Source organism: Haematobia irritans, chromosome 1 (genome assembly GCF_050003625.1).
Source record: "Haematobia irritans isolate KBUSLIRL chromosome 1, ASM5000362v1, whole genome shotgun sequence".
NCBI lineage: Eukaryota > Metazoa > Arthropoda > Insecta > Diptera > Muscidae > Haematobia > Haematobia irritans.
This window is the reverse complement of record NC_134397.1, coordinates 57,631,368-57,654,449: the sequence shown is the minus strand read 5'-3', so window position 1 is coordinate 57,654,449 and position 23,082 is coordinate 57,631,368. Positions and strand designations below refer to the sequence as shown.

Genomic DNA, 23,082 nt, shown 5'->3' with positions numbered 1-23,082 from the left:
AAATTTGAGTAGATCACAATAATCAGAAATTCCATTAGAATTTTTGAAGCGTTTTCTCCATTTCTTCTACAATTTTTATTCCTTATAAAATATTAAATTCCATTTGCATTTCTTCATAAGAAAAAAAATGTACAAAAAATAATTAATCCGGCATGAGAAATTAATTGTTATAAAAATTCCAACTACCGCAAAAAGTTTGTAGCAAATATAATGATGAGTAAAGAAGGAGGCTTTAAGTTTTGTTTTTTATTTTATTTGTATGATATGTTTTTGATTTATTATTTTCAACATTTTCAAATGTTACTGTGTGATTTAAAATTTAGGAACGATTTTCTGAAATAAGTAATTAATTAATATAAATCATACGCACTATGGACTGAAAATAATAAATAATGTTTTATTATAATAAAAAAAGAGTGGAATGTTATTAGTTTTTTAAGTTTCTTTTTTAACATTTTTATCATTCTCAAGTTACCGCAAATAGTTTGGTTGAAAAATAATAATGATTAAAAAAATAGGCTTCAAATTTTCTTTTTTTATTTTATTTAATAATATGTTTTTGTATTATTCTTTTCAAAATTTTCAAATATTACTGTGTGATTTAAAATTTAGGAACGATTTACTGAAATAAGTCATTGATTAATATAAATCATACGCACTATGGACTGAAAATAATAAATAAAGTTTTATTATAATAAAGAGTGAAAACTTGTTAGTTTTTTAAGTTTATTTAATTATTTAGATTTTTTTATGATATAAACAATAAAATCTAGAAGAATTCCGATATAATTTTCTTACAGGGGTCATGCGCAAAAAAGGTCATTGATAGATTGACTTCCTTTAGTTTGATGCTCCCAAGTTTTATTAAATTCAATATCTTACCATAGCATTGCATCCAAATAATTCATTTTTATTCACTTCGATGCCTTTAGCACACCACACAAATATTTTCAATTTATCGATTTTAAATTTTGTTTTTATGGCTGGGATAGATAAACGTATTTTTTTTGGCTTTTCTTTTGCCTTTTAACTGGAAGTTAGAAGGAATAGTTTGAACAGAAATTTTAAACAACTAACAAATTACACTTGTTTCTATTACAACGTCTGTTTTTAAAATGAGTGCTAATGTTTTGGTAATTTTGAATACCCTTTTTTTTAGTCCGTATCTTCAATGTCTTCTATACCGGGGAGGATTTGTACGCAAAAAAAAAATGAAACGGCAAATGAACGAGAATGTAATATTGACATGTTGGCTAAGAAGCCATTGAAATGTTGCTTGCAACCCAAGAATTATGCGGAAGACAAGAAACAAATGACGATGACGATGATGATGGTAAGTGCATGAGTAAGTAGTGGTTGGTGGTTTAAAAGCTGGTTCTATGCTCTTCAGTTGCTATAGTAAATTGTGCAAAATGTTCAACGAAATAAGAACGAGGTAAAAACTAAATAATAGTCAAGGGTTGCCATGAAGATATAAGATTAACAAGTGTTTTCGAAAATATTCCTCAGTTGATGGATTAGATCTTACACTAAATAAAAAAAGAAATTGCTATGAGAAATTTTAAAAGTCAAGCAAAGCTGTAAAAACCTTAAGCCATGGCTCTTCAAGATTTCTGTTTGTTATGCAAACCAGCTACCAAATGAATAAAAATCCATTGTGATTATTTTATTGTAGCATGTGCGGCTAGAGACAGAAGAATTATTATAAAAATCCTTTTTATTACCAGACTTTTTTTTACGTTGGATTTTCTTTGTGAAAATAATATTAGAATTTCGTTGGCATTAAAAACGGAATTAAACTTGGGGGGGGGGGGGGGGGGGGGATTCCATCGAAATCGGGGCTACCATAAGCTTTAGTTTAAATATAATTTTTGTTTAATATATGTTTATTTTCATTGCCCTTTTAATATTGTGATATTATTAAAGATTTAAATTATTAAAGTTTGCTCGCGACAGCAGCTACAAGGCAAAATAACAGAACAAGAAAAGTCTTCTTTCTATGTATGTGAGTTATTACAAAGTTTGTTGACTAAAACGGTAGCTAAAAAGAGGGTAGAAATGTGAAGGAAAATGTATAATGCAAATTTTAGAAGATAACACTTTCTATTTATTCTTATTCACGTCCTATGCTAGACCTTTTTTTATTTAGAGAAATACAAAATTTCAAAGTCACAATACCTAAATCTTTATTTATTATTTATGCATGTGAAAATGAATTTTCAAGAGATTCTTTTTATTTTATCTAAAGGGAATTTTAAATTTATTTTTAGGTAGTATATTGTATAGCAGGTAGCAAGGTATTTGTAGGTATAAATCTTAGCTTTCAAATGCTGCTGAGACGACAGCAATATCTTGTTTCAAAGGCTAGATATAAGTCATTTAGTAAAGAAGGTCAATAATTTATAGTAATCATACGCTCCATGGTACTGAAATAAGAAATCAAATTTTTGTGTAAATCATACGCTTTGGGGCCGGAAAATTAAATTTCTTTGGATCATTTTAAAGTGTCGTTAGAAGTGGGATTTGTCTAAAAAAAAACACCTATTGGAATTTGGCGATAATATTATTTGTAAAATAAAATTACATTAATAAAATAATACTACTTTGTTTTGAGTCTGAAACTTATTGCGATATCAAAGGACCTAATTTCATCACTAGAAATCGATAAGAGTTGTTGTTGTCGTTATCGTTGTCTCGCAGCTGCTCAATTATAAGATATCTGAGCGGCAATATTTATTTGAACAGAGTTTCTCCTTATCATCCATCACAATAACGCCGAATTGGAGGAACTGATATTAGAATAAGTAAAGGGATTCATGTATCTCAGGGTTTTGTAATATCGTCACTTTTGTAACTCGTTTCGTATTTTGCGAGCAAAGTACCTCAGCACCCCTGCGACTTATTTGATACCAACATACGTACAACATTCCTTTCGATCCGATTTTAAAAAAAATTCTTATATTCCGACTCCTGCTCCCAATCACAAGTTCACTCTGCATAGGTGTGTGTCATTCATTGGTAATACAAAATATTTTTGTAACAGAACGAATGGAAAAAATTGGTACCATTTAGTACCTATTGCCTTAAAAAAGTATTTTTGAAAGCTTATTTAATACAATTTCACCTATGCTTATTATCAAAGACAAATGAAAAAAAAAACTCGAAAACCCTCCAATTGGAGAATGAAATCAGAAAATTCGTTGAAACTGGGAACCCAGGATAGGGTAGTTTAGGTATAGTGACAGCCCGTGTTTAAGGCTCACTACTCAGTCCATCATGATAGTTCTGGTGAAGTTCTCTCCTGACTGCTACCGCGTTTCCTTGTTTAGCTCAATGAAATGAAATATGAGGTATATTTTTATAGCCGAGTTCGAACGGAGTTTCACATTAAGGCGAAATCAGTTAGTGAAGTTTTAATACACTCAGAAATGTCTCTGGCACTACTGACTGATAAACCATAGCTGAAAATTTTTTGGTATTTAGTCGAAATTGAGATTGTAGCTCCCGACCACGGTTGCCACTCGTGCCAAAAATAATCTACCAAAACTTGAAGGAATTATATCAAAAATCTACCAAATTTAAAAATGTTTATTTTGAAGTTTTTGATCAAAATTATGCCAAAATCTTATTTCTATAGAAAATTTTGTCAAAATTTTATTTCTACAGAAAATTGTGTTAAAATTTTATTTCTTTAAAAAATTTTCTTAAAATTTATTTCTATAGAAATTTTGTCAAAATTTTATTTTTATATAAAATTTTGTAAAAAATTTAAAATATCTAGAAATTTTTTTCAAAATTTTGTTTCTCTAGAAAATTTTGTTAAATTTTTGTCCATAGAAAATTTTGTTAAAATTTTATTTCTATAGAAAATTTTGTCAACATTTTATTTCTATTGACAATTTTGTCAAAATATTATTTATATAGAAAACTTTGTCAAAATTTTATTTCTATAGAAAATTTTGTCAAAATTTCATTTCTATACAAAATTTTAAAAATATTATTTCTATAGAAAATTTTGTCAAAATTTTATTTCTATCGAAATTTTTCCCAAAATTTTGTTCAAATTTTAGTTCTATAGAAAATTTTGTTAAAACTTTATTTCTATAGAAACATTTTTGTCAATATTATATTTCTACACAAAATTGTCAAAATATTATTTCTAAAGAAAATTTTGTCAAAATTTTATTTCTATTGAAATTTTTGTCAAAACGTTATTTCTATAGAAAATTTTGTCAAAATTTTACTTCTCTAGAAAATTTTTTCAAAATTGTATTTCTATCGAAAATTTTCTCAAAACTTTATTTCTATAGAAAATTTTTTCAACATTTTAGTTCTATAGAAATTTGTGTCAAAATTGTATTTCTATAAAAACTGAAGTACTTCTTAGTTGGAGAATAATATTTTGCGAAATCTACCAAAATATCAAGGATTCTACCAATCTACCAAACAATAAAAACTACCACTTTTGGTGAAGGCAATCGTGCTTGCGACTGGGAACTTAACAAGTTTACTGAGTAGACAGAATATTTTTCAACTCAAAACTATTCATAGAGTGCCCCAAATCTCTGAATGAAACTCCTGATCAATTAAAGTTACATCTTCTATGAATGCCTTGTTAGATTAAAATACCAAAGCATATAAATTAGCACGAAAAAAATCATCTTCCATATTCCAGTGGGTTTTACATATCCAGATCTGTAGTTACGTATAAAATATCGAACCAGGAATTTATTCAGGTGTGATCAGTATAAAAAGGACCTATTTTTAGATCCATTTTAGCGCGTATAAATCATATTATACTATAGTATAATAATAATTTATGTGAATCATACGCTCCGAGGGACATATTTGAATATTTCTATTAATCATACGTATCATGTTACCCATATAATATATCATGCTATTTTTTCCCCTTTATCATAGTCTATTTTATTTGTTCCCTTTATCATAGTCTACATCAAAATATTGTGATTATATAAAATTTTTCGTGAAAACGTGCCTAACAGAAATAGTTTTTTTTTTAGATCCTAACTTAGATATAAAACAACCAAATGAAGTTTTTGAATATTGCAAAATTACCATTTTTTAACCAAATGATTATTCGATTATTTTGAAGTATCACTCATTTATAGACATATTAGAAATGATTTTAACTATTAATATTAATCATACGCAACCTTTGCCAAAATATAATAAATAAAATATATAGTCATTCTCTTGTTATACCAGTCTATGAGACATAGAAGTCAGACTTAGATATAGCTCTCATATGTATGCGTGTACAGGATAAAATATCTCATAGAAAATGTTGTACAGGAAATTTTGCGTAGAAATTTTTTTGACAAAATTTGCAATAGAAATAAATAATAAATATTTTTTTGTGGGCAATAAAATTGTGTAAAAATACAATATAGGCATTTTATACAAATAAAAAATTTTGCACAAATTTTCTACTGAAGTAAAATTGTTGCATAAAATAAAAAGTTGACAAAAATTTCCGCAGTAATATGATTGACTATAGAAATAAAATGTTAAGAAAATTTTCTAAGAATGTAAAGTTTTGCAAAATTTTTCTGCAATTTTTTACACTTTTTTTGTACAAAAATTTTCAATAGAAGTAAAATTTTTCAAAAATCTTGTGTAGAAATAAAATTTTGACAAAAATTTCTATAGAAAAAAAATTTTTATAGAAACAAAAAATTTTGCGAAATCTCATACAGAGATAAAATTTTGACAAGAATTTCTATAGGACTAAAAATTTTGACAAGATTTTCTGTAGGGTTAAAATTTTGACAAGATTTTCTATAGGACTAAAAATTTTGCGAAAACTTTCTGTAGAAATAAAATTGTGACAAACCCATTTTTAACATTGATCAATTTTAAATGTGGCGCAATTATCCTCATCAGAAATATCAGTTATTTTGAAGTTCCACTCACTCATAGACAAAATAAAAATTTATTAATAATATATGTCAATCATACGCCCTAGAGCACCTAAGCTTTTTACTATTAATAATCATACGCAACCTTTACCTATATGCCGAAAACCACATTAAATTGTCATTCCCTTGTGATGGCAGTTTATGAGCCATATAAAGCCAGATTTTGATATAGCTCTTATATATATGGTGTGCGTGCCAAATTGTTAAATATTTTAAACATACACATTTTAACATTGATTGTTTTTAAATGTGGCAGAAAATATTCTTCTTTGAAATATAAGTCATTTTGAATTATCACCTATGATTTATGATAATCATACATCCTAGTGTAACTAAACATATTATTAATAATCATACGTTACCTTTACCAGAATAAATATACAGACACAATAAAAAAATATATTAATAAATTCTGTTAATCATACGCCCTAGTGTAGATAAACATGTTATTACAAATCATACATAACCTTTACCAGAATAAATATACAGAAAAAATTATAAAGCCATACTCTTGTGTTGCTGGTTTATAAAACATATAAACTTAAATGTAGTTCTCATATGTGTGTGTGTGTGTGCGGGCCAAAATTTTAAATATTTTAATAGAGGGAGAATATATTCCACTCTAAAATATTAGCCACTTTGAAGTATAAGTCATAGACGAATAGACCTATTAATAATAATCATACGCGCCCTATTATTAATAATCATACGCACCCCCTTACCAGAATGCGACATGCATAATATAAATTAGGTTAATCATTCGCCTTAGTGCAATTAAATCAATTTTTAATAATCATACGCCAACTTTACCAGAAAGAAAACAATTAAATACACGGTCAAGTTGGTATCAAGAGATACTAATAATTTTATTCCTATAGAAAATTTTGTTAAAATTTTATTTCTATAGAAAATTTTGTTAAATTTTTATTTCTATAGAAAATTTTTGTCAAAAATTTAATTCTATAGGAAATTGTGTCAAAATTGTATTTCTATAAAAAATGAAGTACATCCTAGTTGGAGAGTAATATTTTGCGAAATCTACCAAAATATCAAGAATTCTATCATTCTACCAAACAGTAAAAAGTCTACCACTTTTGGTAGAATACACCCTATTAATAATAACCATACGCACCCCCTTACCAGAATGCGACATGCATAATATAAATTAGTTTAATTATTCGCCTTAGTGCACATAAATCAATTTTTAATAACCATACGCCAACTTTACCAGAAAGAAAACAAGTAAATGCACGGCCAAGTTTGTATCAAGAGATATTGATAATTATCCAACCAAGGGGTGGGCATGAATGATAAAATTTACTATCATATTCATAAAAATTTTAAAAGATAATCAACTGAACCAATACTGTATAATTTTAATACCATGTCAATGGACTATAATAAGTCTTTTTTGTTTTTATTTTTGTATTTTGTAGATCACATTGCAATTTTACTTAAGTTTTTGTTTCAATATTTACATTTTATTTCTCTGGTAAAAACAAAAAACTTTCAGGTATAGCCCACCTGTGATGATGTTATACATCCTCTTTTCTTTTCCTCTTTCTTTACATTCTAAGAAAATCTATTTCAGTTTTCATTTTTTTTTACATTATTTTTCACCTACACTTTGTTACCTTAGTTGAAGTGATTTAATTTTTCATTTCATCATTTTGATGGACAACCTTTTTAGAAACTTTTATCGTTTATTAAAAATGACTAACACCAAGTAAAAACTTTCCAGGGCTGTACCATAAACTTTCTTCTATGTTTTCTGATTTACCTTAGCTTTTAATTTATGTTAAGTAAGTAAGTTTAACGATGGTTTATGTGTCAGTTTAAATTCATGAGCTAAATAGAGGATGACTATAGGCATTTTTGCATTTAAAAGGGATTTCCTAATAAAGATGGCCTGCAAATGTGAACTTTATAGAATAGAACTATAGAGAGAGAGTATGTAAATTACAACTTCATTCTATATTTATGAGAAAGTTTATATAGTTTCTATGGCTGAAAGAAGAGGGCACATTCTGTTAGTTTTTGTAGTCATCTCTTCTTCCCGGACTATTTTATCTATGGACAGTCTGTTTTCATTGAAGCCATATTACAATGAATTTTTACCTTTTTTGTTTGACTAGAAATGCAATGGGATTAAATGGAAGTGTGGAAACAGAGACGGAGAGAGAGAGAGAGAGTGAGAGTAATAGAGCAAGCAATTCTAAATGGCTAAGGTGAATGTTACACTCTCCTCTAAAAGAGAGTGTTTCCACGAAAAAAAAATAGGCTAAGTAATTTTTTGAATTTTTTTAACAATAAAATGAGAAAAGTAAAATTTGGCTTATAATTCCAATACTGTATGATTGAATTCTAGTGAATTAGACTAACCACATTTTTAGCCTACAATAAAATTAAATACATTGATGTATTTCACATCCTAGAACAAACAGATATGCCTTAAATTATACTACGTTTTATTAAATTAGAATAATCCAAATATTTACCCATTTAGAAGAGATAAAATTCTTTCTAATTTCTTAAAACTCGTAATACATTATATAAGAATTCACAATGTAAGTTACAAACAAAATCGCCCCTAAACAAAACTCTTATTCAAACATATATTCTTACATATTTATTTAACTTTGAGGATAAAAAAAGGATCAAGAACATCATGCTGTGATTATTACATAGCAATTTTTTTGGCAAGTATTTTCTCTTCTGTGAGGGTTGTATGTGAATGTCTTTAAATTAATAGACTTCCTAAGTACTTAGTAATTTTATGGTATTTCCACCACAATAATCATACATTGGAGATATTCGTGTTGAATTATATGGAGTAGTTTGTTTAAAAGAACAAACTTTTGAAAAAATTTCCATAGAAATACAATTTTGACAAAATTTTCTATCGAAATAAAATTTTGATAATATTTCATACAGAAATAACATTTTGAGAAAATTTTCAACAGAGATAAAATTTTAATAAAAATTCAGATAGAACCAAAATTTTGACAAAATTCATACAGAATAAAATGTTGACAAAATTTCTCATAGGAATAACTTTGTGACAAAAATTCCTACAGATACAAAATTTTGACAAAATTTTCTATAGAAATAAAATTTTGTGAAAACATTTTATATGAATAGAAATTGGAAAAATTTCTTTATAGAAATAAAAGCTTGGGTAAAACTTCCAAAAAAATAAAATTTTGCAAAAATTTTCTATAGAAATGAAATTTTACAAAAAATTTTCTACAGAAATAAAATTTTGACAGAATTTTATATAGAAATAAAATTTTGATTAAATGTGATACAGAAATAACAGTTTGAGAAAAATTTCAATAGAATAAAATTTTTATTGTTGTTTTTGATCTCAGCTTAAAGCCATGCATTGACTAAACAACAAGTGTAGCTTAACCAACAGAGGAAAAGTATGCTTGTCAAATTTATTTGGGCAAAGCCCTATAGACTGCAAGATGGTTGGATGTACAGCTGTTTCGGAATTACCACATTCCTCATCAGCATCCTCTACTTGCAGCAAAACTATCAACCAATTATCAGAATAAATTCGGGTAATTCACACTACCCAAAGTGAACTACACTTGAACCTTCCGAAAAAGGGTTTTGATAGTCGGCTACTGCCTAAAACAAATTTGCAAGCATATCTCTTTTCCTTTGCCAAACTCAAATCATCGATTTGAATGTAAATGGCTGGGTTTGTAGAGGATGCTGATGAGGAATGTGGTAATTCCGAAACAGCTGTACATCCAACCATCTTGCAGTCTATAGGGCTTTGCCCAAATAAATTTGACAAGCATACTTTTCCTCTGTTGGTTAAGCTACACTTGTAGTTTAGTCAATGCATGGCTTTAAGCTGAGATCAAAAACAACAATAACGATTGAAGAGAAGCCAACTATAACAAACAAAACGAATGAAGATAGAGGAAGCACGCTCAAAAACAAACCCAGCCATTTACATTCAAATCGATGATTTGAGTTTGGCAAAGGAAAAGAGATATGCTTGCAAATTTGTTTTAGGCAGTAGCCGACTATCAAAACCCTTTTTCGGAAGGTTCAAGTGTAGTTCACTTTGGGTTGAGTGAATTACCCGAATTTATTCTGATAATTGGTTGATAGTTTTGCTGCAAGTAGAGGATGCTGATGAGGAATGTGGTAATTCCGAAACAGCTGTACATCCAACCATCTTGCAGTCTATAGGGCTTTGTCCAAATAAATTTGACAAGCATACTTTTCCTCTGTTGGTTAAGCTACACTTGTAGTTTAGTCAATGCATGGCTTTAAGCTGAGATCAAACAACAATAACAATAACGATTGAAGAGAAGCCAACTATAACAAACAAAAAGAATAAAATTTTGATAAAAATTCATATAGAAATACAATTTTGACAAAATTTCCTACAAGAATAAAATTTTGAGAAAATTTTCTATAGAAATAAAATTTTGACTAAATTTTCCATAGAAATAAAATTTAGACAAAATTTTCTATAAAAAAAAATTTTCTATAGAAATAAAATTTTGACAATATTTTGTATAGGCAAAAATTTTGATAAAAATTTACTATAGAAATAAAATTTTGACAAAAATTTTCAAAAGAGAGAAAATTTTGCAAAAAATGCTGATGAAGATTTGAAATAATCAATTGAAATACAATTTTCATAAAATTTCATACAGAAATAAACTTTTGAAAAAATTTTCTAAAGAAAACAACTTTTGACAAAATTTTATTTATAAATAAAATTTTGCAAAATTTTTCTATAGGAAAATTTTTTTTTTCATTTGCAAACCTACTTTTTTTGTTGGGTCACTTAATTTTCTATAGAAATATTTTTCTTTCTAAATTTTCTATGGAAATAAAATGTTGACAAAATTTTCTATTGAAAAAAGAATTTGACGAAATTTTTTATAAAAATAAAATAATTACAAAATTTCTAATAGGAAAAAACTTTTAACAAAATTTCTCACAGAAAGACAAACTTGGCAAAATTTCCTACAAGAATAAAATTTTGAGCAAATTTTCTATAGAAATAAAATTTTGACGAAATTTACCATAGAAATAAAATTTAGACAAAATTTTCTGTTGAAAAAAAAAATTTGACAGCATTTTCTATTGGAATAAAGTTTTCACAAAATTTTATAGAGAAATAAAATTTTGACAAAATTTTCTATATAAATATGATCTTGACAAAATTTGCTATAAAAATAAAGTTTTGACAAAATTTTTTATAGAAATACAATTTTGACAAAATTTTCAAAATGTTATTTCACATTTTGAAAAAAATTTCAACAGAATAAAATTTTGATAAAAATTCATACAGAAATAAAATTTTGACAAATTTTTCTATAAAAATAAAATGTATAATAACAAAATTTCTCATAGGAAAATACTTTTAACAAAATTTTTCACAGGAATACAATCTTGACAAAATTTCCTACAAGAATAAAAGGGAGCCACCGTGGTGCAATGGTTAGCATGCCCGGCTTGCTTACACAAGGTCGTGGGTTCAATTCCTGCTTCGACCGAACACCAAAAAATTTTTGAGCGGTGGATTAACCCACCTCAGTAATGCTAGTGACATTTCTCTAAGTGGTTTCACTGCAATGTGGAACGCCGTTCGGACTCGGCTATAAAAAGGAGGTCCCTTGTCATTGAGCTTAACATGGAATCGGGCAGCACTCAGTGATAAGAGAGAAGTTCACCAAGGTGGTATCACAATGGACTGAATAGTCTAAGTGAGCCTGATACATCGGGCTGCCACCTAACCTAACCTAACCTACAAGAATAAAATTTTGAGAAAATTTTCTATAGAAATAAAATTTTGAGAAAATTTTCAATAGAAATAAAATTTTGAGAAAATTTTCTATAGATATAAAATTTTAACAAAATTTTCTATAGAAATAAAATTTTGACAAAATTTTCTATAAAATAAAATTTTGGTAAAATCTTCTATAGAAATAAAATTTTGCAAAAAATTTTTATGGAAATAAAATTTTTTAAATATTTTTATGGAAATAAAATTTTGCAAAAATTTTTTATGGAAATAAAATTTTGGAAACATTTTTTGTAGAAATAAAATTTTGGAAAAAAATTTTAAAGAAAGAAAATTATGCAAAATTAAGAAAATTTTATAAAAATGATTTGGTAAAGTTTTAGATAGAAATAAAATTTTGATAAAATTTCACACAGAAAAAACTTTTCACAAAATTCTCTACCAATATTAAGAACATTTTGCCAAAGTTTTCTATAAAAATAAAATTTTGATAAAATTTTCAATAGAAATAAAACTTTTTTATAAAAACCAATTTCTATAGACTTTTACAGATTTGTCATTTCAAACCTATTGTGGAACTTGTTTATTGTGCCGCTAAATTTTCTATAGAAATATATTTTGACAAAATTTCCTATAGAAATAAAATTTTGACAAAATTTTCTATAGAAATAAAAATTTGACAAAATTTTCTATAGAAATAAAAATTTGACAACATTTCCTGTAGAAGTCAAGTTTTAACAAAATTTTTATAGAAATAAAATTCTGACAAAATACTCTATAGAAATAAAACTTTGATAAAATTTTCTATTGAAATAAAATTTTGACAAAATTTTTTATTAGAATAAAATTTTCACAAAATTTTTTATTGGAATAAAATGTTGACAAAATTTTTTATTGGAATAAAATGTTGACAAAATTTTCTAAAAAAATATAATTTTGATAAAATTTTCTATAGAAATAAAATTTTGCAAAATTTTTTTATGGAAATAAAATCTTGTAAAATTTTTTTATAGAATAAAATTTTAAAAGAACGAAATTTGTGCAAAAATTTTTAAAAGAAAGAAGATTTTGCAAAAATTTATATAAAATTTTGACTAAACTTTTTATAGAAATAAAATCTTGTAAAAATTTTTTATAGAATAAAATTTTAAAAGAAAGTTGTGCAAAAAGTTTAAAGAGAAAGAAAATTTTGCAAAAAAGATTTGATAAAGATTTTGATAGAAGTAAGATTTTGATAAAATTTCATACAGAATTAAACTTTTCAGAAAATTCTCTACGAATATCGAGAACATTTTGCAAAAGTTTTCTACAGAAATAAAACTTTGCATTTTTTTTATAAAAGTAAAAAAAAATATATAAAATTCATTCGTTTTGTTATTGTTGGTTTTTTCTTTAATCATTGTTGTTGTTATACCCTGTGCCACACTGTGGAACAGGGTATTATAAGTTAGTGCATATGTTTGCAATAATAGAAGGAGACGAGATAGACAAATGGTGTCTTTGGCAAAAATGCTCAGGGTGGGCTCCTGGGTCGTTATAGCCATGTCCGTCTGTCCGTCTGTCCTTGAACACATTTTTGTAATCAAAGTCTAGGTCTCAGGTTTAGTCCGATCGACTTCAAATTTGGCGAAAGTATGTGTTTTGGCTCAGAATAGAACCCTATTGATTTTGGAAGAAATCGGTTCAGATTTCGATATAGCTCCCATATATATATTTCGCACGATATGGACTAACACGGTCCCAGAAGCCAGAGTTTTATCCCAATTTGGTTAAAATTTTGCACTAGGAGTACAAATGGTAGTGTAGTCAAGTGTGCCAAATTTTATTGAAATCGGTTCAGATTTAGATATAGCTCCCATATATATCGTTCGCCCGATTTACACTCATATGACCACAGTGGCCAATCTTTTACTCAGATTTAATTGAAATTTTGCACAGGGAGTAGAATTAGCATTGTAGCTATGCGTGCCAAATGTGGTTGAAATCGGTTCAGATTTAGATATAGCTCCCATATATAGCTTTCGCTCGATTTATACTCATATGACCACAGAGGCCAATTTTTTGCCCCGATTTAGTTGAAATTTTGCACAGGGAGTAGAATTAGCATTGTAGCTATGCGTGCGAAATTTGGTTGAAATCGGTTCAGATTTAGATATAGCTCCCATATATATGTTTTTCTGATTTCGACAAAAATGGTCAAAATACCAACATTTTCATTGTAAAATCGCCACTGCTTACTCGAAAAGTTGTAAAAAAGACTCTAATTTTCCTAAACTTCTAATACATATATATTGAGCGATAAATCATAAATGAAGCTTAACAATATTCTTTTTTTGTTATAAATGAAAAGCGTACTTATAAAGCATAGATTTAATAGCTCATATTTCATTATAATATTTATAGTTATTTGTGATATTTTGCTGCTAAGCAAAATTTATTTTACATTATTATTAGCATACTTTTAGGAAAATTCATTAAATGAAATACATATAATACTAAATTACTATACATCAACCAAGACTATGTCAAACCTTATAAAACCATTACCCATTAACTTCAGATTACTAACCAAGGCGAAGGGGGATTAAATGCGCAATATATTGTTAAATACCATAAAACCTATTCATTTTGTAAAATTGAAGCCAATTAATAACTCGTTAAATTTAGTCCCTCCCCGTAACTCTACGAGCATTTCTACCATTATTTTCATTCTCTATTTTAGCTTAACCGTTTAATATAGTGTACCATTGAATATGGTCCCACTTTTCGCTTTTGTCCTTATGGTAGTGGTAAATTATTCTAGCAGTAAATTAAATGTTTACAAAATTTAATGACTACACAGATGATGTGAAAATTGTTGGATATTCTTAAAAGGTCATAAAAATAAATTTAAATAAAATCTGTGTACAAGCCAAAGAGAAAAATTCTGGTTAACAAATGTTCGAAATACGTGTTTCATAAACACAAACACAATCGAGGCAACTTGTGTTTACACCAAGCCCAAAATTAGGCTTTGTGAAAATATTGAAAGTACATAAAATTTGCCAGTCGAAAGAGTTAATTTTGTGCTATAAAATTTATTGTTTGTGCTTGTGAGGAGAATAAAAATATGCTGGTTGGTTTTATGTAAATTACAAAAACTCTTTGTTAAACTGTAAGATGAAAGTTATTGCAAATATTTTTCTATAAAATATATTTTCTATGAACAATGTGGATAGAACAAATATTTACTTCTCAAGAATGTTTTTGTTTTTTTTTTGCTGTTGTTGATTAAGGCTATGGTCGACATTAATTTTTATTAATTTTAACAGAATTTTTCATAAAGAATATTATGTAGAACCTATTATTGTTACAATTATGACCTAGATACAAATCTACAATAGTTTTGCTTTCATGATGAAAATATAATCAGTAAATAAATTTCTTACCATATACATGGAAGTTAATTGCATAAGGGCTTACCTGAAAAAGGAAGAAAAATTAATACATTTTAATTTAAATATACAAATTTAAATATAATTAATTAAATTGATACTGAATCCGCTGGAGTACATTTTCTCTAGAACTAAAATTTTGAGAAAATTTTCTTTAGAAATAAAATTATTAGAAAAATTTCCTAAGAAATAAAAATTTTCTATAAACATAAAAATAAAATTTTCACGGAATTTCCTATAAAAATAAAATTTGCCAAAATTTTCTATAAAAGAAAAGTTGTTTGCAAACGGTTTCAATAAAAAAATTTCTATGGAAATAAAATTTTGACAAAATTTTCTATAGACATAAAATTTTGACAAAATTTTCTATAGACATAAAATTTTGACTAAATTTTCTATTGAAATAAAATTTTGACAAAATTTTCTATAGCATAAAATTTTGCGGAGATTTTCTATAGAAATGAAATTTTGAGAAAATTGTCTAAAGAAATAAAATTTAAACAAAAATTTCTATAGAAATAAAAGTGTGCAAAAAATTTGTATAGAAATAATATTTTTACAACATTTTCAAAAAAAAATAAAATTTTGAGAAAAAATTCTATAGAAATAAGATTTGGACAACATTTAATATAAACAAAAAAAGTAAGAAAACTTTTTATAGAAATAAAATTTTGATAAAAATTTGGAAACATTTTCATGGAAAAAATTCTAAAGGAATAAATTTTTGAAAAATTTCCATAGAAATAAATATTTGACAAATTCTTCGAAAGAAATAAAATTTTGACTAAATTTTTTACAGAAATAAAATTTTGACAAAATTTTCCAATTCATTTTTACAATTCTTCTTCAATTAATTTTTACAAAAATTTCTTATAGAAATAAAATTTTTGGCAAAATTGTCTATTGAAATAAAATTTTGACAAAATTTTCTATAGAAATAAAATTTTGAAAAAATCTTCTATAGAGGTAAAATATTGACGAAATTTTTTATAAAAATGAACTTTTGACAAAATTTTCTACAGAGATAAAATTTTGAAAACATTTTCCCATAAAAGCACAATTTTGACAATATTTTCAAAGGAGCTAAAATTTTGACAAAATTTTCTATAGAAATAAAATTTTGACTAAATTTTCTATAGAAATAAAATTTTGACAAAAATTTCTATAGCATAACATTTTGCGGAGATTTTCTATGGAAATGAAATTTTGACAAAATTGCCTATAGAAATACAGTTTAAACAAAAATTTCTATAGAAGTAGTATTGTGCAAAAAATTTGTCTAAAAAAATTTGACAAAATTTTCTAAAAAATAAAATTTTGAGAAAAATTTCTATAGAAATAAGATTTGGACAAAATTTAATATAGAAAAAAAACAGTTCTAAGAAAATTTTCTATAGAAATAAAATTTCATGGAAAAAACTGAAAAATTTGTAAAAAATAAATTTTTGAAAAATTTCCATAGAAATAAATATTTGACAAATTTTTCGCAAGTAATAAAATTTGACAAAATTTTTTACAGAAATTAAATTTTGACAAAATTTTCTAATTCATTTTGACAATTCTTCTTTAACTAATTTTGACAAAATTTCTTATAGAAATAAAATTTTGACAAAATTTTCTATAGAAATAAAATATTGACGAAATTTTCTACAAAAATTAACTTTTGACAAAATTTTCTACAGAGATAAAATTTTGAAAACATTTCCCATAAAAACACAATTTTGACAATATTTTCAAAGGAGCTACAATTTTGACAAAATTTTCTATAGACATAAAATTTTGACTAAATTTTCTATAGAAATAAAATTTTGTCCAAAATTTTCTATAGCATAAACTTTTGCGGAGATTTTCTATAGAAATGAAATTTTGAGAAAATTGTCTACAGAAATAAAATTTGAACAAAAATTTCTATAGAAATATTTATATTTATTAGCGTATTCCATCAAGAACATAAGCTATTTACATAGAATCTCCATCTTACTCTATCCGAAGCAATATATCTTAACTCGTTAAAACTTTTTCCAGTTTCATTAGGAATAGTTCTTCTCCATGTAGTTTTTGGTCTATAGAAATAGAATTGTACAAACAATTTGTCTAGAAATAAAATTTTGACAAAATTTTCTAAAAAAGTAAAATTTTGAGAAAAATTTCTATAGAAATACAATTTTGAGAAAACATTTCTATAGAAATAAGATTTGGACAAAATTTACTATAGAAGAACATTTTTAAGAAAATTTTCTATAGAAACAAAATTTCGATAATATTTTGGAAAAATTTTCATGGAAAAATTAAAAAAAATTCTAAAGAAATACAAATTCTTCGAAAGAAATAAAATTTTGACAAATTCTGCGACAGAAATACAATTTTGACAAAATTTTCTATGGGATTAAAATGTGGGATTAGGAAATTTCTATAAAAATTAAATTTTGAGAAAAAAAATTCTATAGAAATAGTATTTTGAGACATAGAAATTAAATTTTGCAAAAAAATTTTTAATGAGATTCACAGAAAAAAATTTCACGAAAATGTTTCCAATTAAAGTCTTAATTTAGTTTTAAAAAATATTCAATTAAAAATTTAATTGATTTGAAAAATTTTTTAATTGAAACAAAAATCAATCACAAAATTAAAATGACCAATTAATTTTTTAATTGATACTATCATTCCTGTTATTAAAAAATTATTTGGATTCGTGATGGAATCTGCATTTTTTTTTGGTGTAACGTTTAGACAAGATTTTCTATAGAAATAAAATTTTGACGAAATTTTCTATAGAAATAAAATGTTGACAAAATTTTCTATAACAATAAAGTTTTGACAAAATTTTCTATAGATAAATATTTTGCGAACATTTTCTAACCAAACGAATTTTGTGAACATTTTCTATAGAAATAAAATTATATAAAATTTTGAGAAATTTTCTATAGAAAAAAATTTTATATAGAAATAGAATTTGAAAACTTTTCTATAAAAATAAAAATTTGAGAAAATTTTCCATAGAAACAAAGTTTTATATATGGAAATAAAACTTTGAAAAAACTTTCTGTAAGATAAAATTTTCCAAAAATTGTCTAGAGTATTAATTTGCAAAGGAAATCCAGACATTAACTTCAGAAAAAAAAAACAAATATGGGGAAAAATTTTGACAACATTTTCTATAGAAATAAAATTTTGTTAAAATTTTCTATCGAAAAAGTTCTACAGAAACAATATTTTACAAAATTTTCCTCTATAAATAAAATTTTGACAAAATTTCCTCTATAAATAAATGTTTACAAAATTTTTTCTTGAAATAAAATTTTGCATAAGTGTTCTCTAGAAATAAAATTTTGCAATTTTTTTTTTTCAGAAATTAAATTTTGCAATTTTTTTTTCTAGAAATAAAATTTTGCAAAAAATAAAATTTTGGCAAAATTTTCTATATAAATAAAATTTTGAGAAAATTTTGACAAAGTTTTCTATATATATAAGTAAATTTTGACAAAATAAATAAAATTTTGAGAAAAATTTTTATGGAAACAAAATGTTTATAAAATTGTCTATAAAAATAAACGTTTCAATAAAAATAAAATTTTGACAATATGTTCTACATAAATAAAATGTACACGAAATGTTCTATAGAAATCAAATTATCACAGAATTTTCTTTTGAAATAGTATTTTGCAAAAATTATCTATAGAAATAAAATTTTGAGACTATTTTCTATAGAAATAAAATTTCGACAAGATTTTCTCTAGAAATAAAATTTTGCAAAAATTTTCTAGAGTAATAATTTTCAAAGGAAATCCAGGCATTATCTTCAGAAAAAAATAAAATATGAAAAACAAAATGTTGACATTTTCTATAGAAATAAAATTTTGTTAAAAGTTCAATAGAAATAACATTTTGTTAAAAGTTCTAGAAATAAAATTTTGCACAAATAAAATTTTGGCAAAATTTTCTATATAAATAAAATTTTGAGAAAAATTTCAATAGAAATAAAAATTTGACCAAGTTTTCTATATATAAGTAAATTTAGACAAAATAAATAAAATTTTGAGAAAATTTTCTATGGAAACAAAATGTTTATAAAATTGTCTATAGAAATAAACGTTTCAGTAAGAATAAAATTTTGACAAAATTTTCTACATAAATAAAATTTTCACGAAATGTTCTATAGAAATCAAATTTTCACAAAATTTTCTTTTAAATAGTATTTTTTAAAAATTATCTATAGAAATACAATTTTGAGAAAATTTTCTATAGAAATAAAAATGTGAGAAAATTTTCTATAGAAATAAAATTTTGAAAAAATTTTCTATAGAAATAAAATTTCGACAATATTTTTCTCTAGAAATAAAATTTTGCAAAAATATAGAAATAAGCTTTTGCCAAAATTTTCTCCAGAAATAAAATTTTGACAAAATTTTTTATAGAAATCAAATTTTGAAAAAATGTTCTTTAGAAATAATTTTGACAAAAAAAAATCTATAGAAATAAAATTTTGAAAAAAATTCTATAGAAATAAAATTTTACAAAAACAGTCTACAGTTTTTCAAAATTTTTCAAAATTGTGTATAGAAATAAAATTTTAACACAATGACCCTGAAATTGATAACCTAGATTTTATTTCTGGGACCGATTTTTTGAAAAAATAAATTTTTTACTCGCTTGAATCAATTCTAAGGGTTTTGAAAATCGTTAAAGTTTCAAAGCCAGTCCGTATTTTAGGGGTTCTTTTAAAGTTCTTTGGCCCTGGTGTCGTATGAATAATATTATAATAATTAATATTTCAAACTGAATTACCTCATCTAAAGTATATTCGCTTTTGGGTAAATTTATGTCCACATTGCAATAGAATATTTGCAATTGAAACAACATACGAAAATTAATGATTAGTATGCTCCTAAAGATATAATTATGTAGGCGACTGTCTAATTTAGGCAAAATCTTATTCCTATTATTCATACGCTCTATGGTTTTGAATTGTTATTACTTATACGCTCTAAGACACTGCATTTGTAATGTATTTTTTATAATTTTCTTGCAACATGACATTTTAATATATTTTTTAACTTAAAAAGTTTCAAAACTAGTAATATTTCATATGTAATTGCTTTTTTGTTACTTTCTACTTTCAACACCCTTCTATCATTATTCTGTGAACAAACCTTGAAAAAGAAACTTACTTGATTGTTTACCAAGTTCCAATCACATTTTCCTAATTAAAATTCACTCTTCAGCGGAATGCCAAGTTTGTTTTTTGCCGATGTTCTGAGTCACAAAAACTACCATAAAATTACTATTTTTTGTGCTATTCGAAACTATTGGCACAGTTGGCTGAGAAAGCTGTTTTGTAGAGAGTCATACAAAAACTGTTACTCATGAGGCAACAAATAAATTCTGGCATAAATTTTTTTGCTTACAAAAAATTATGATTGAAAATTAGCGAGGGAGATTTAAATTTCAACAGAAAGAAAGAAAAACAATTTTTGGCAAAACTTTCCTCTGCAGGGTGATTTTAGCTAATTTAATTTAATGTTTTTTTGTTTGTTTTTTGCATTCAAGGTCTATGCAGAAATATTCATTTATTTAATGATCGTTATAAAATATAATTTAATAAATATTTAAAATTGTGATTTAATATAAATAATTGAAATTTCTATAGATTATAAGATAAATGAAGAATTTATTTTCACATTCAAACTGTCAAATATTGAGGAATTTTACAAAATATATTTTTGGATTTTAAAGTTATGTTGTCTTTTCTTTATTTCAAATATTTACCTAAACAAACAAATTCATTTTTCTAAGGTGACTGAGTTAAAGCCTTAGAGGCATTATAGCATTTTTAGTTACCTGAAAAAAACCAATCCTTTGGACTTTAAACCAACAACCAGAATTTTAGTATACCTATGAAGATCTAAAACATCAACAACGACAGTACACTTATTTAAATATTCTTTGGGTAATTTATTCAAAGTTTACCTAAGTATGTGTAAAATATTAAATAGCTTTCAAAAGGTTCTATGGACATTTACATCTATATGTGTGAGTATGTATGTGAGAATGATTGTGCGTCTATGTGCTTGTGTGTGTCTGTCCTTTAAAATGTATGAATCTCTATGTGCATGTTTGGTCATATGTGGTTGTTAGTCTTACGCCTAATTGTATGCAAGGATTTCGTACGTTATCTTAAAACTTGTCGTATCCTAAAAGTATGCAATGTTTGTGTGGAACAATTTAATATGTAGACACTTTTACATAAGACCTTTGAATATAGGCGTGAGAATTTCACAGGATTAAAATATCTAACCAAATGGTCTAAATGTTTGGCTTAATCTCAAAAGATAATGGTGGTTTTATGTGAAATGGGTTTCATAGTTGAGGTGTTACAATTTAAGACCACGATGGCAAAAAAACAAGAGTATTAAATATTGGTGGAAGTTTAAATCCCTCTATGTAGGATGTGAGAGTTTGGGAATTAAACTATAATGCTTTAAATATTTGATGACGAAAGTTGTTTATATGGATACTATAAAATTTAACTTAAATTTAATAAATAAAAGTTTTTAAATAGATGGCAAAGAAAAATCTAATTTTTGATTCTTCCAAAATGTGAATTGAAATGAGCATTTTTAGGTCTGAAATTTTAGCAAGGAAAATGTGCAATAAAAGTAAAGACATCTAACCGTGGATTTGTTACCCAACTGTAAAACGAGTATCGAGTGCCTTAACTACATCTCCACGATATAACAAAGCAGTTCATTATGAATTCCTCTAATATGGGTGCCTAGTTACAGAATCAAATCGGGGCACAGTTGGTAGAATTCTAAATTTGACAACATTTTATAGAAAAATAAAATTTTTATAAAATTTTCTATAAAAATGAAACGTAGACAAAATTTTCTATAGAAACAAAATTTTAACAAAATTTTCTATCAAAATAAAATTTTAACAAAATTTTCCAAAGAAATTAAATGTTGACAAAACTTTCTATAGAAATAAAATTTTGACAATATTTTCTATAGAAATAAAATTTTGACAAAAATTTCTATAGAAATAAAATTTTGACAAAATTTGACAAAATTTTCTATAGTAAAAAAATTTTGACAAAATTTTCTATGGAAATGAAATTGTGACAAAATTTTCTATAGAAATAAAATTTTGACAAAATTTTTTAGAACTTTGAAATTTGAAAAATTTACAAAATTTTCTATAGTAAAAAAATGTTGACAAAATGTTCTATGGAAATGAAATTGTGACAAAATTTTCTATAGAAATAAAATTTTAACAAAATTTTCTATAGGAATAAAATTTTGACAAAATTTTCTATAGTAAAAAAATTTTGACAAAATTTTTTAGAACTTTGAAATTTGAAAAATGTACAAAATTTTCTATAGTAAAAAAATTTTGACAAAATTTTCTATGGAAATGAAATTTTGACAAAAAATTTCTATAGAAATAAAATGTTGACAAAATTTTTTAGAAAAAAACAATTTTTATAAAATTTTGTATAGAAAATTGTGACAAAATTTTTTATAGAAATAAAATTTTGACAAAATTTTCTATGGAAATGAAATTTTGACAAAATTTTCTATAGAAATGAAATTTTGACAAAATTTTCTATAGAAACAAAATTTTTATTAAAATTTTCTATAGGAATAAACTTTTGACGAAATTTTCTATAAAAATAAAATTTTAACAAAATTTTCCATAGAAATTAAATGTTGACAAAACTTTCTATAGAAATAAAATTTTGACAATAGTTTCTATAGAAATAAAATTTTCGACAAAATTTTCTATAGAAATAAAATTTTGACAAAATTTTCTATAGAAATAAAATTTTGACAAAATTTTCTATAGTAAAAAATTTTTGACGAACTTTTCTATAGGAATTTAGAAAAATAAAATTTGTACAAAATTTTCTATAGAAATAAAATTT

The 23,082-nt window shown here is 25.0% G+C and overlaps 1 protein-coding gene across 2 annotated transcripts in view; it reads right to left on the bottom strand.

Moving 5' to 3' along the window:
* Positions 1-23,082, bottom strand: part of msi (RNA-binding protein musashi) — a 612,288-nt gene that overhangs the window by 131,464 nt on the left and 457,742 nt on the right. Inside the window, exon 1 of one of the 2 annotated variants that reach the window (XM_075290466.1) lies at positions 883-1,051. The exons of the other annotated variant lie outside the window; for it this stretch is intronic. Coding sequence (XP_075146581.1) covers positions 883-908 — 26 coding nt within the window. The 5' untranslated portion in view covers positions 909-1,051. Of the gene's footprint in view, positions 1-882; positions 1,052-23,082 lie in introns of those variants that run through there. 2 annotated transcript variants of the gene reach the window in all.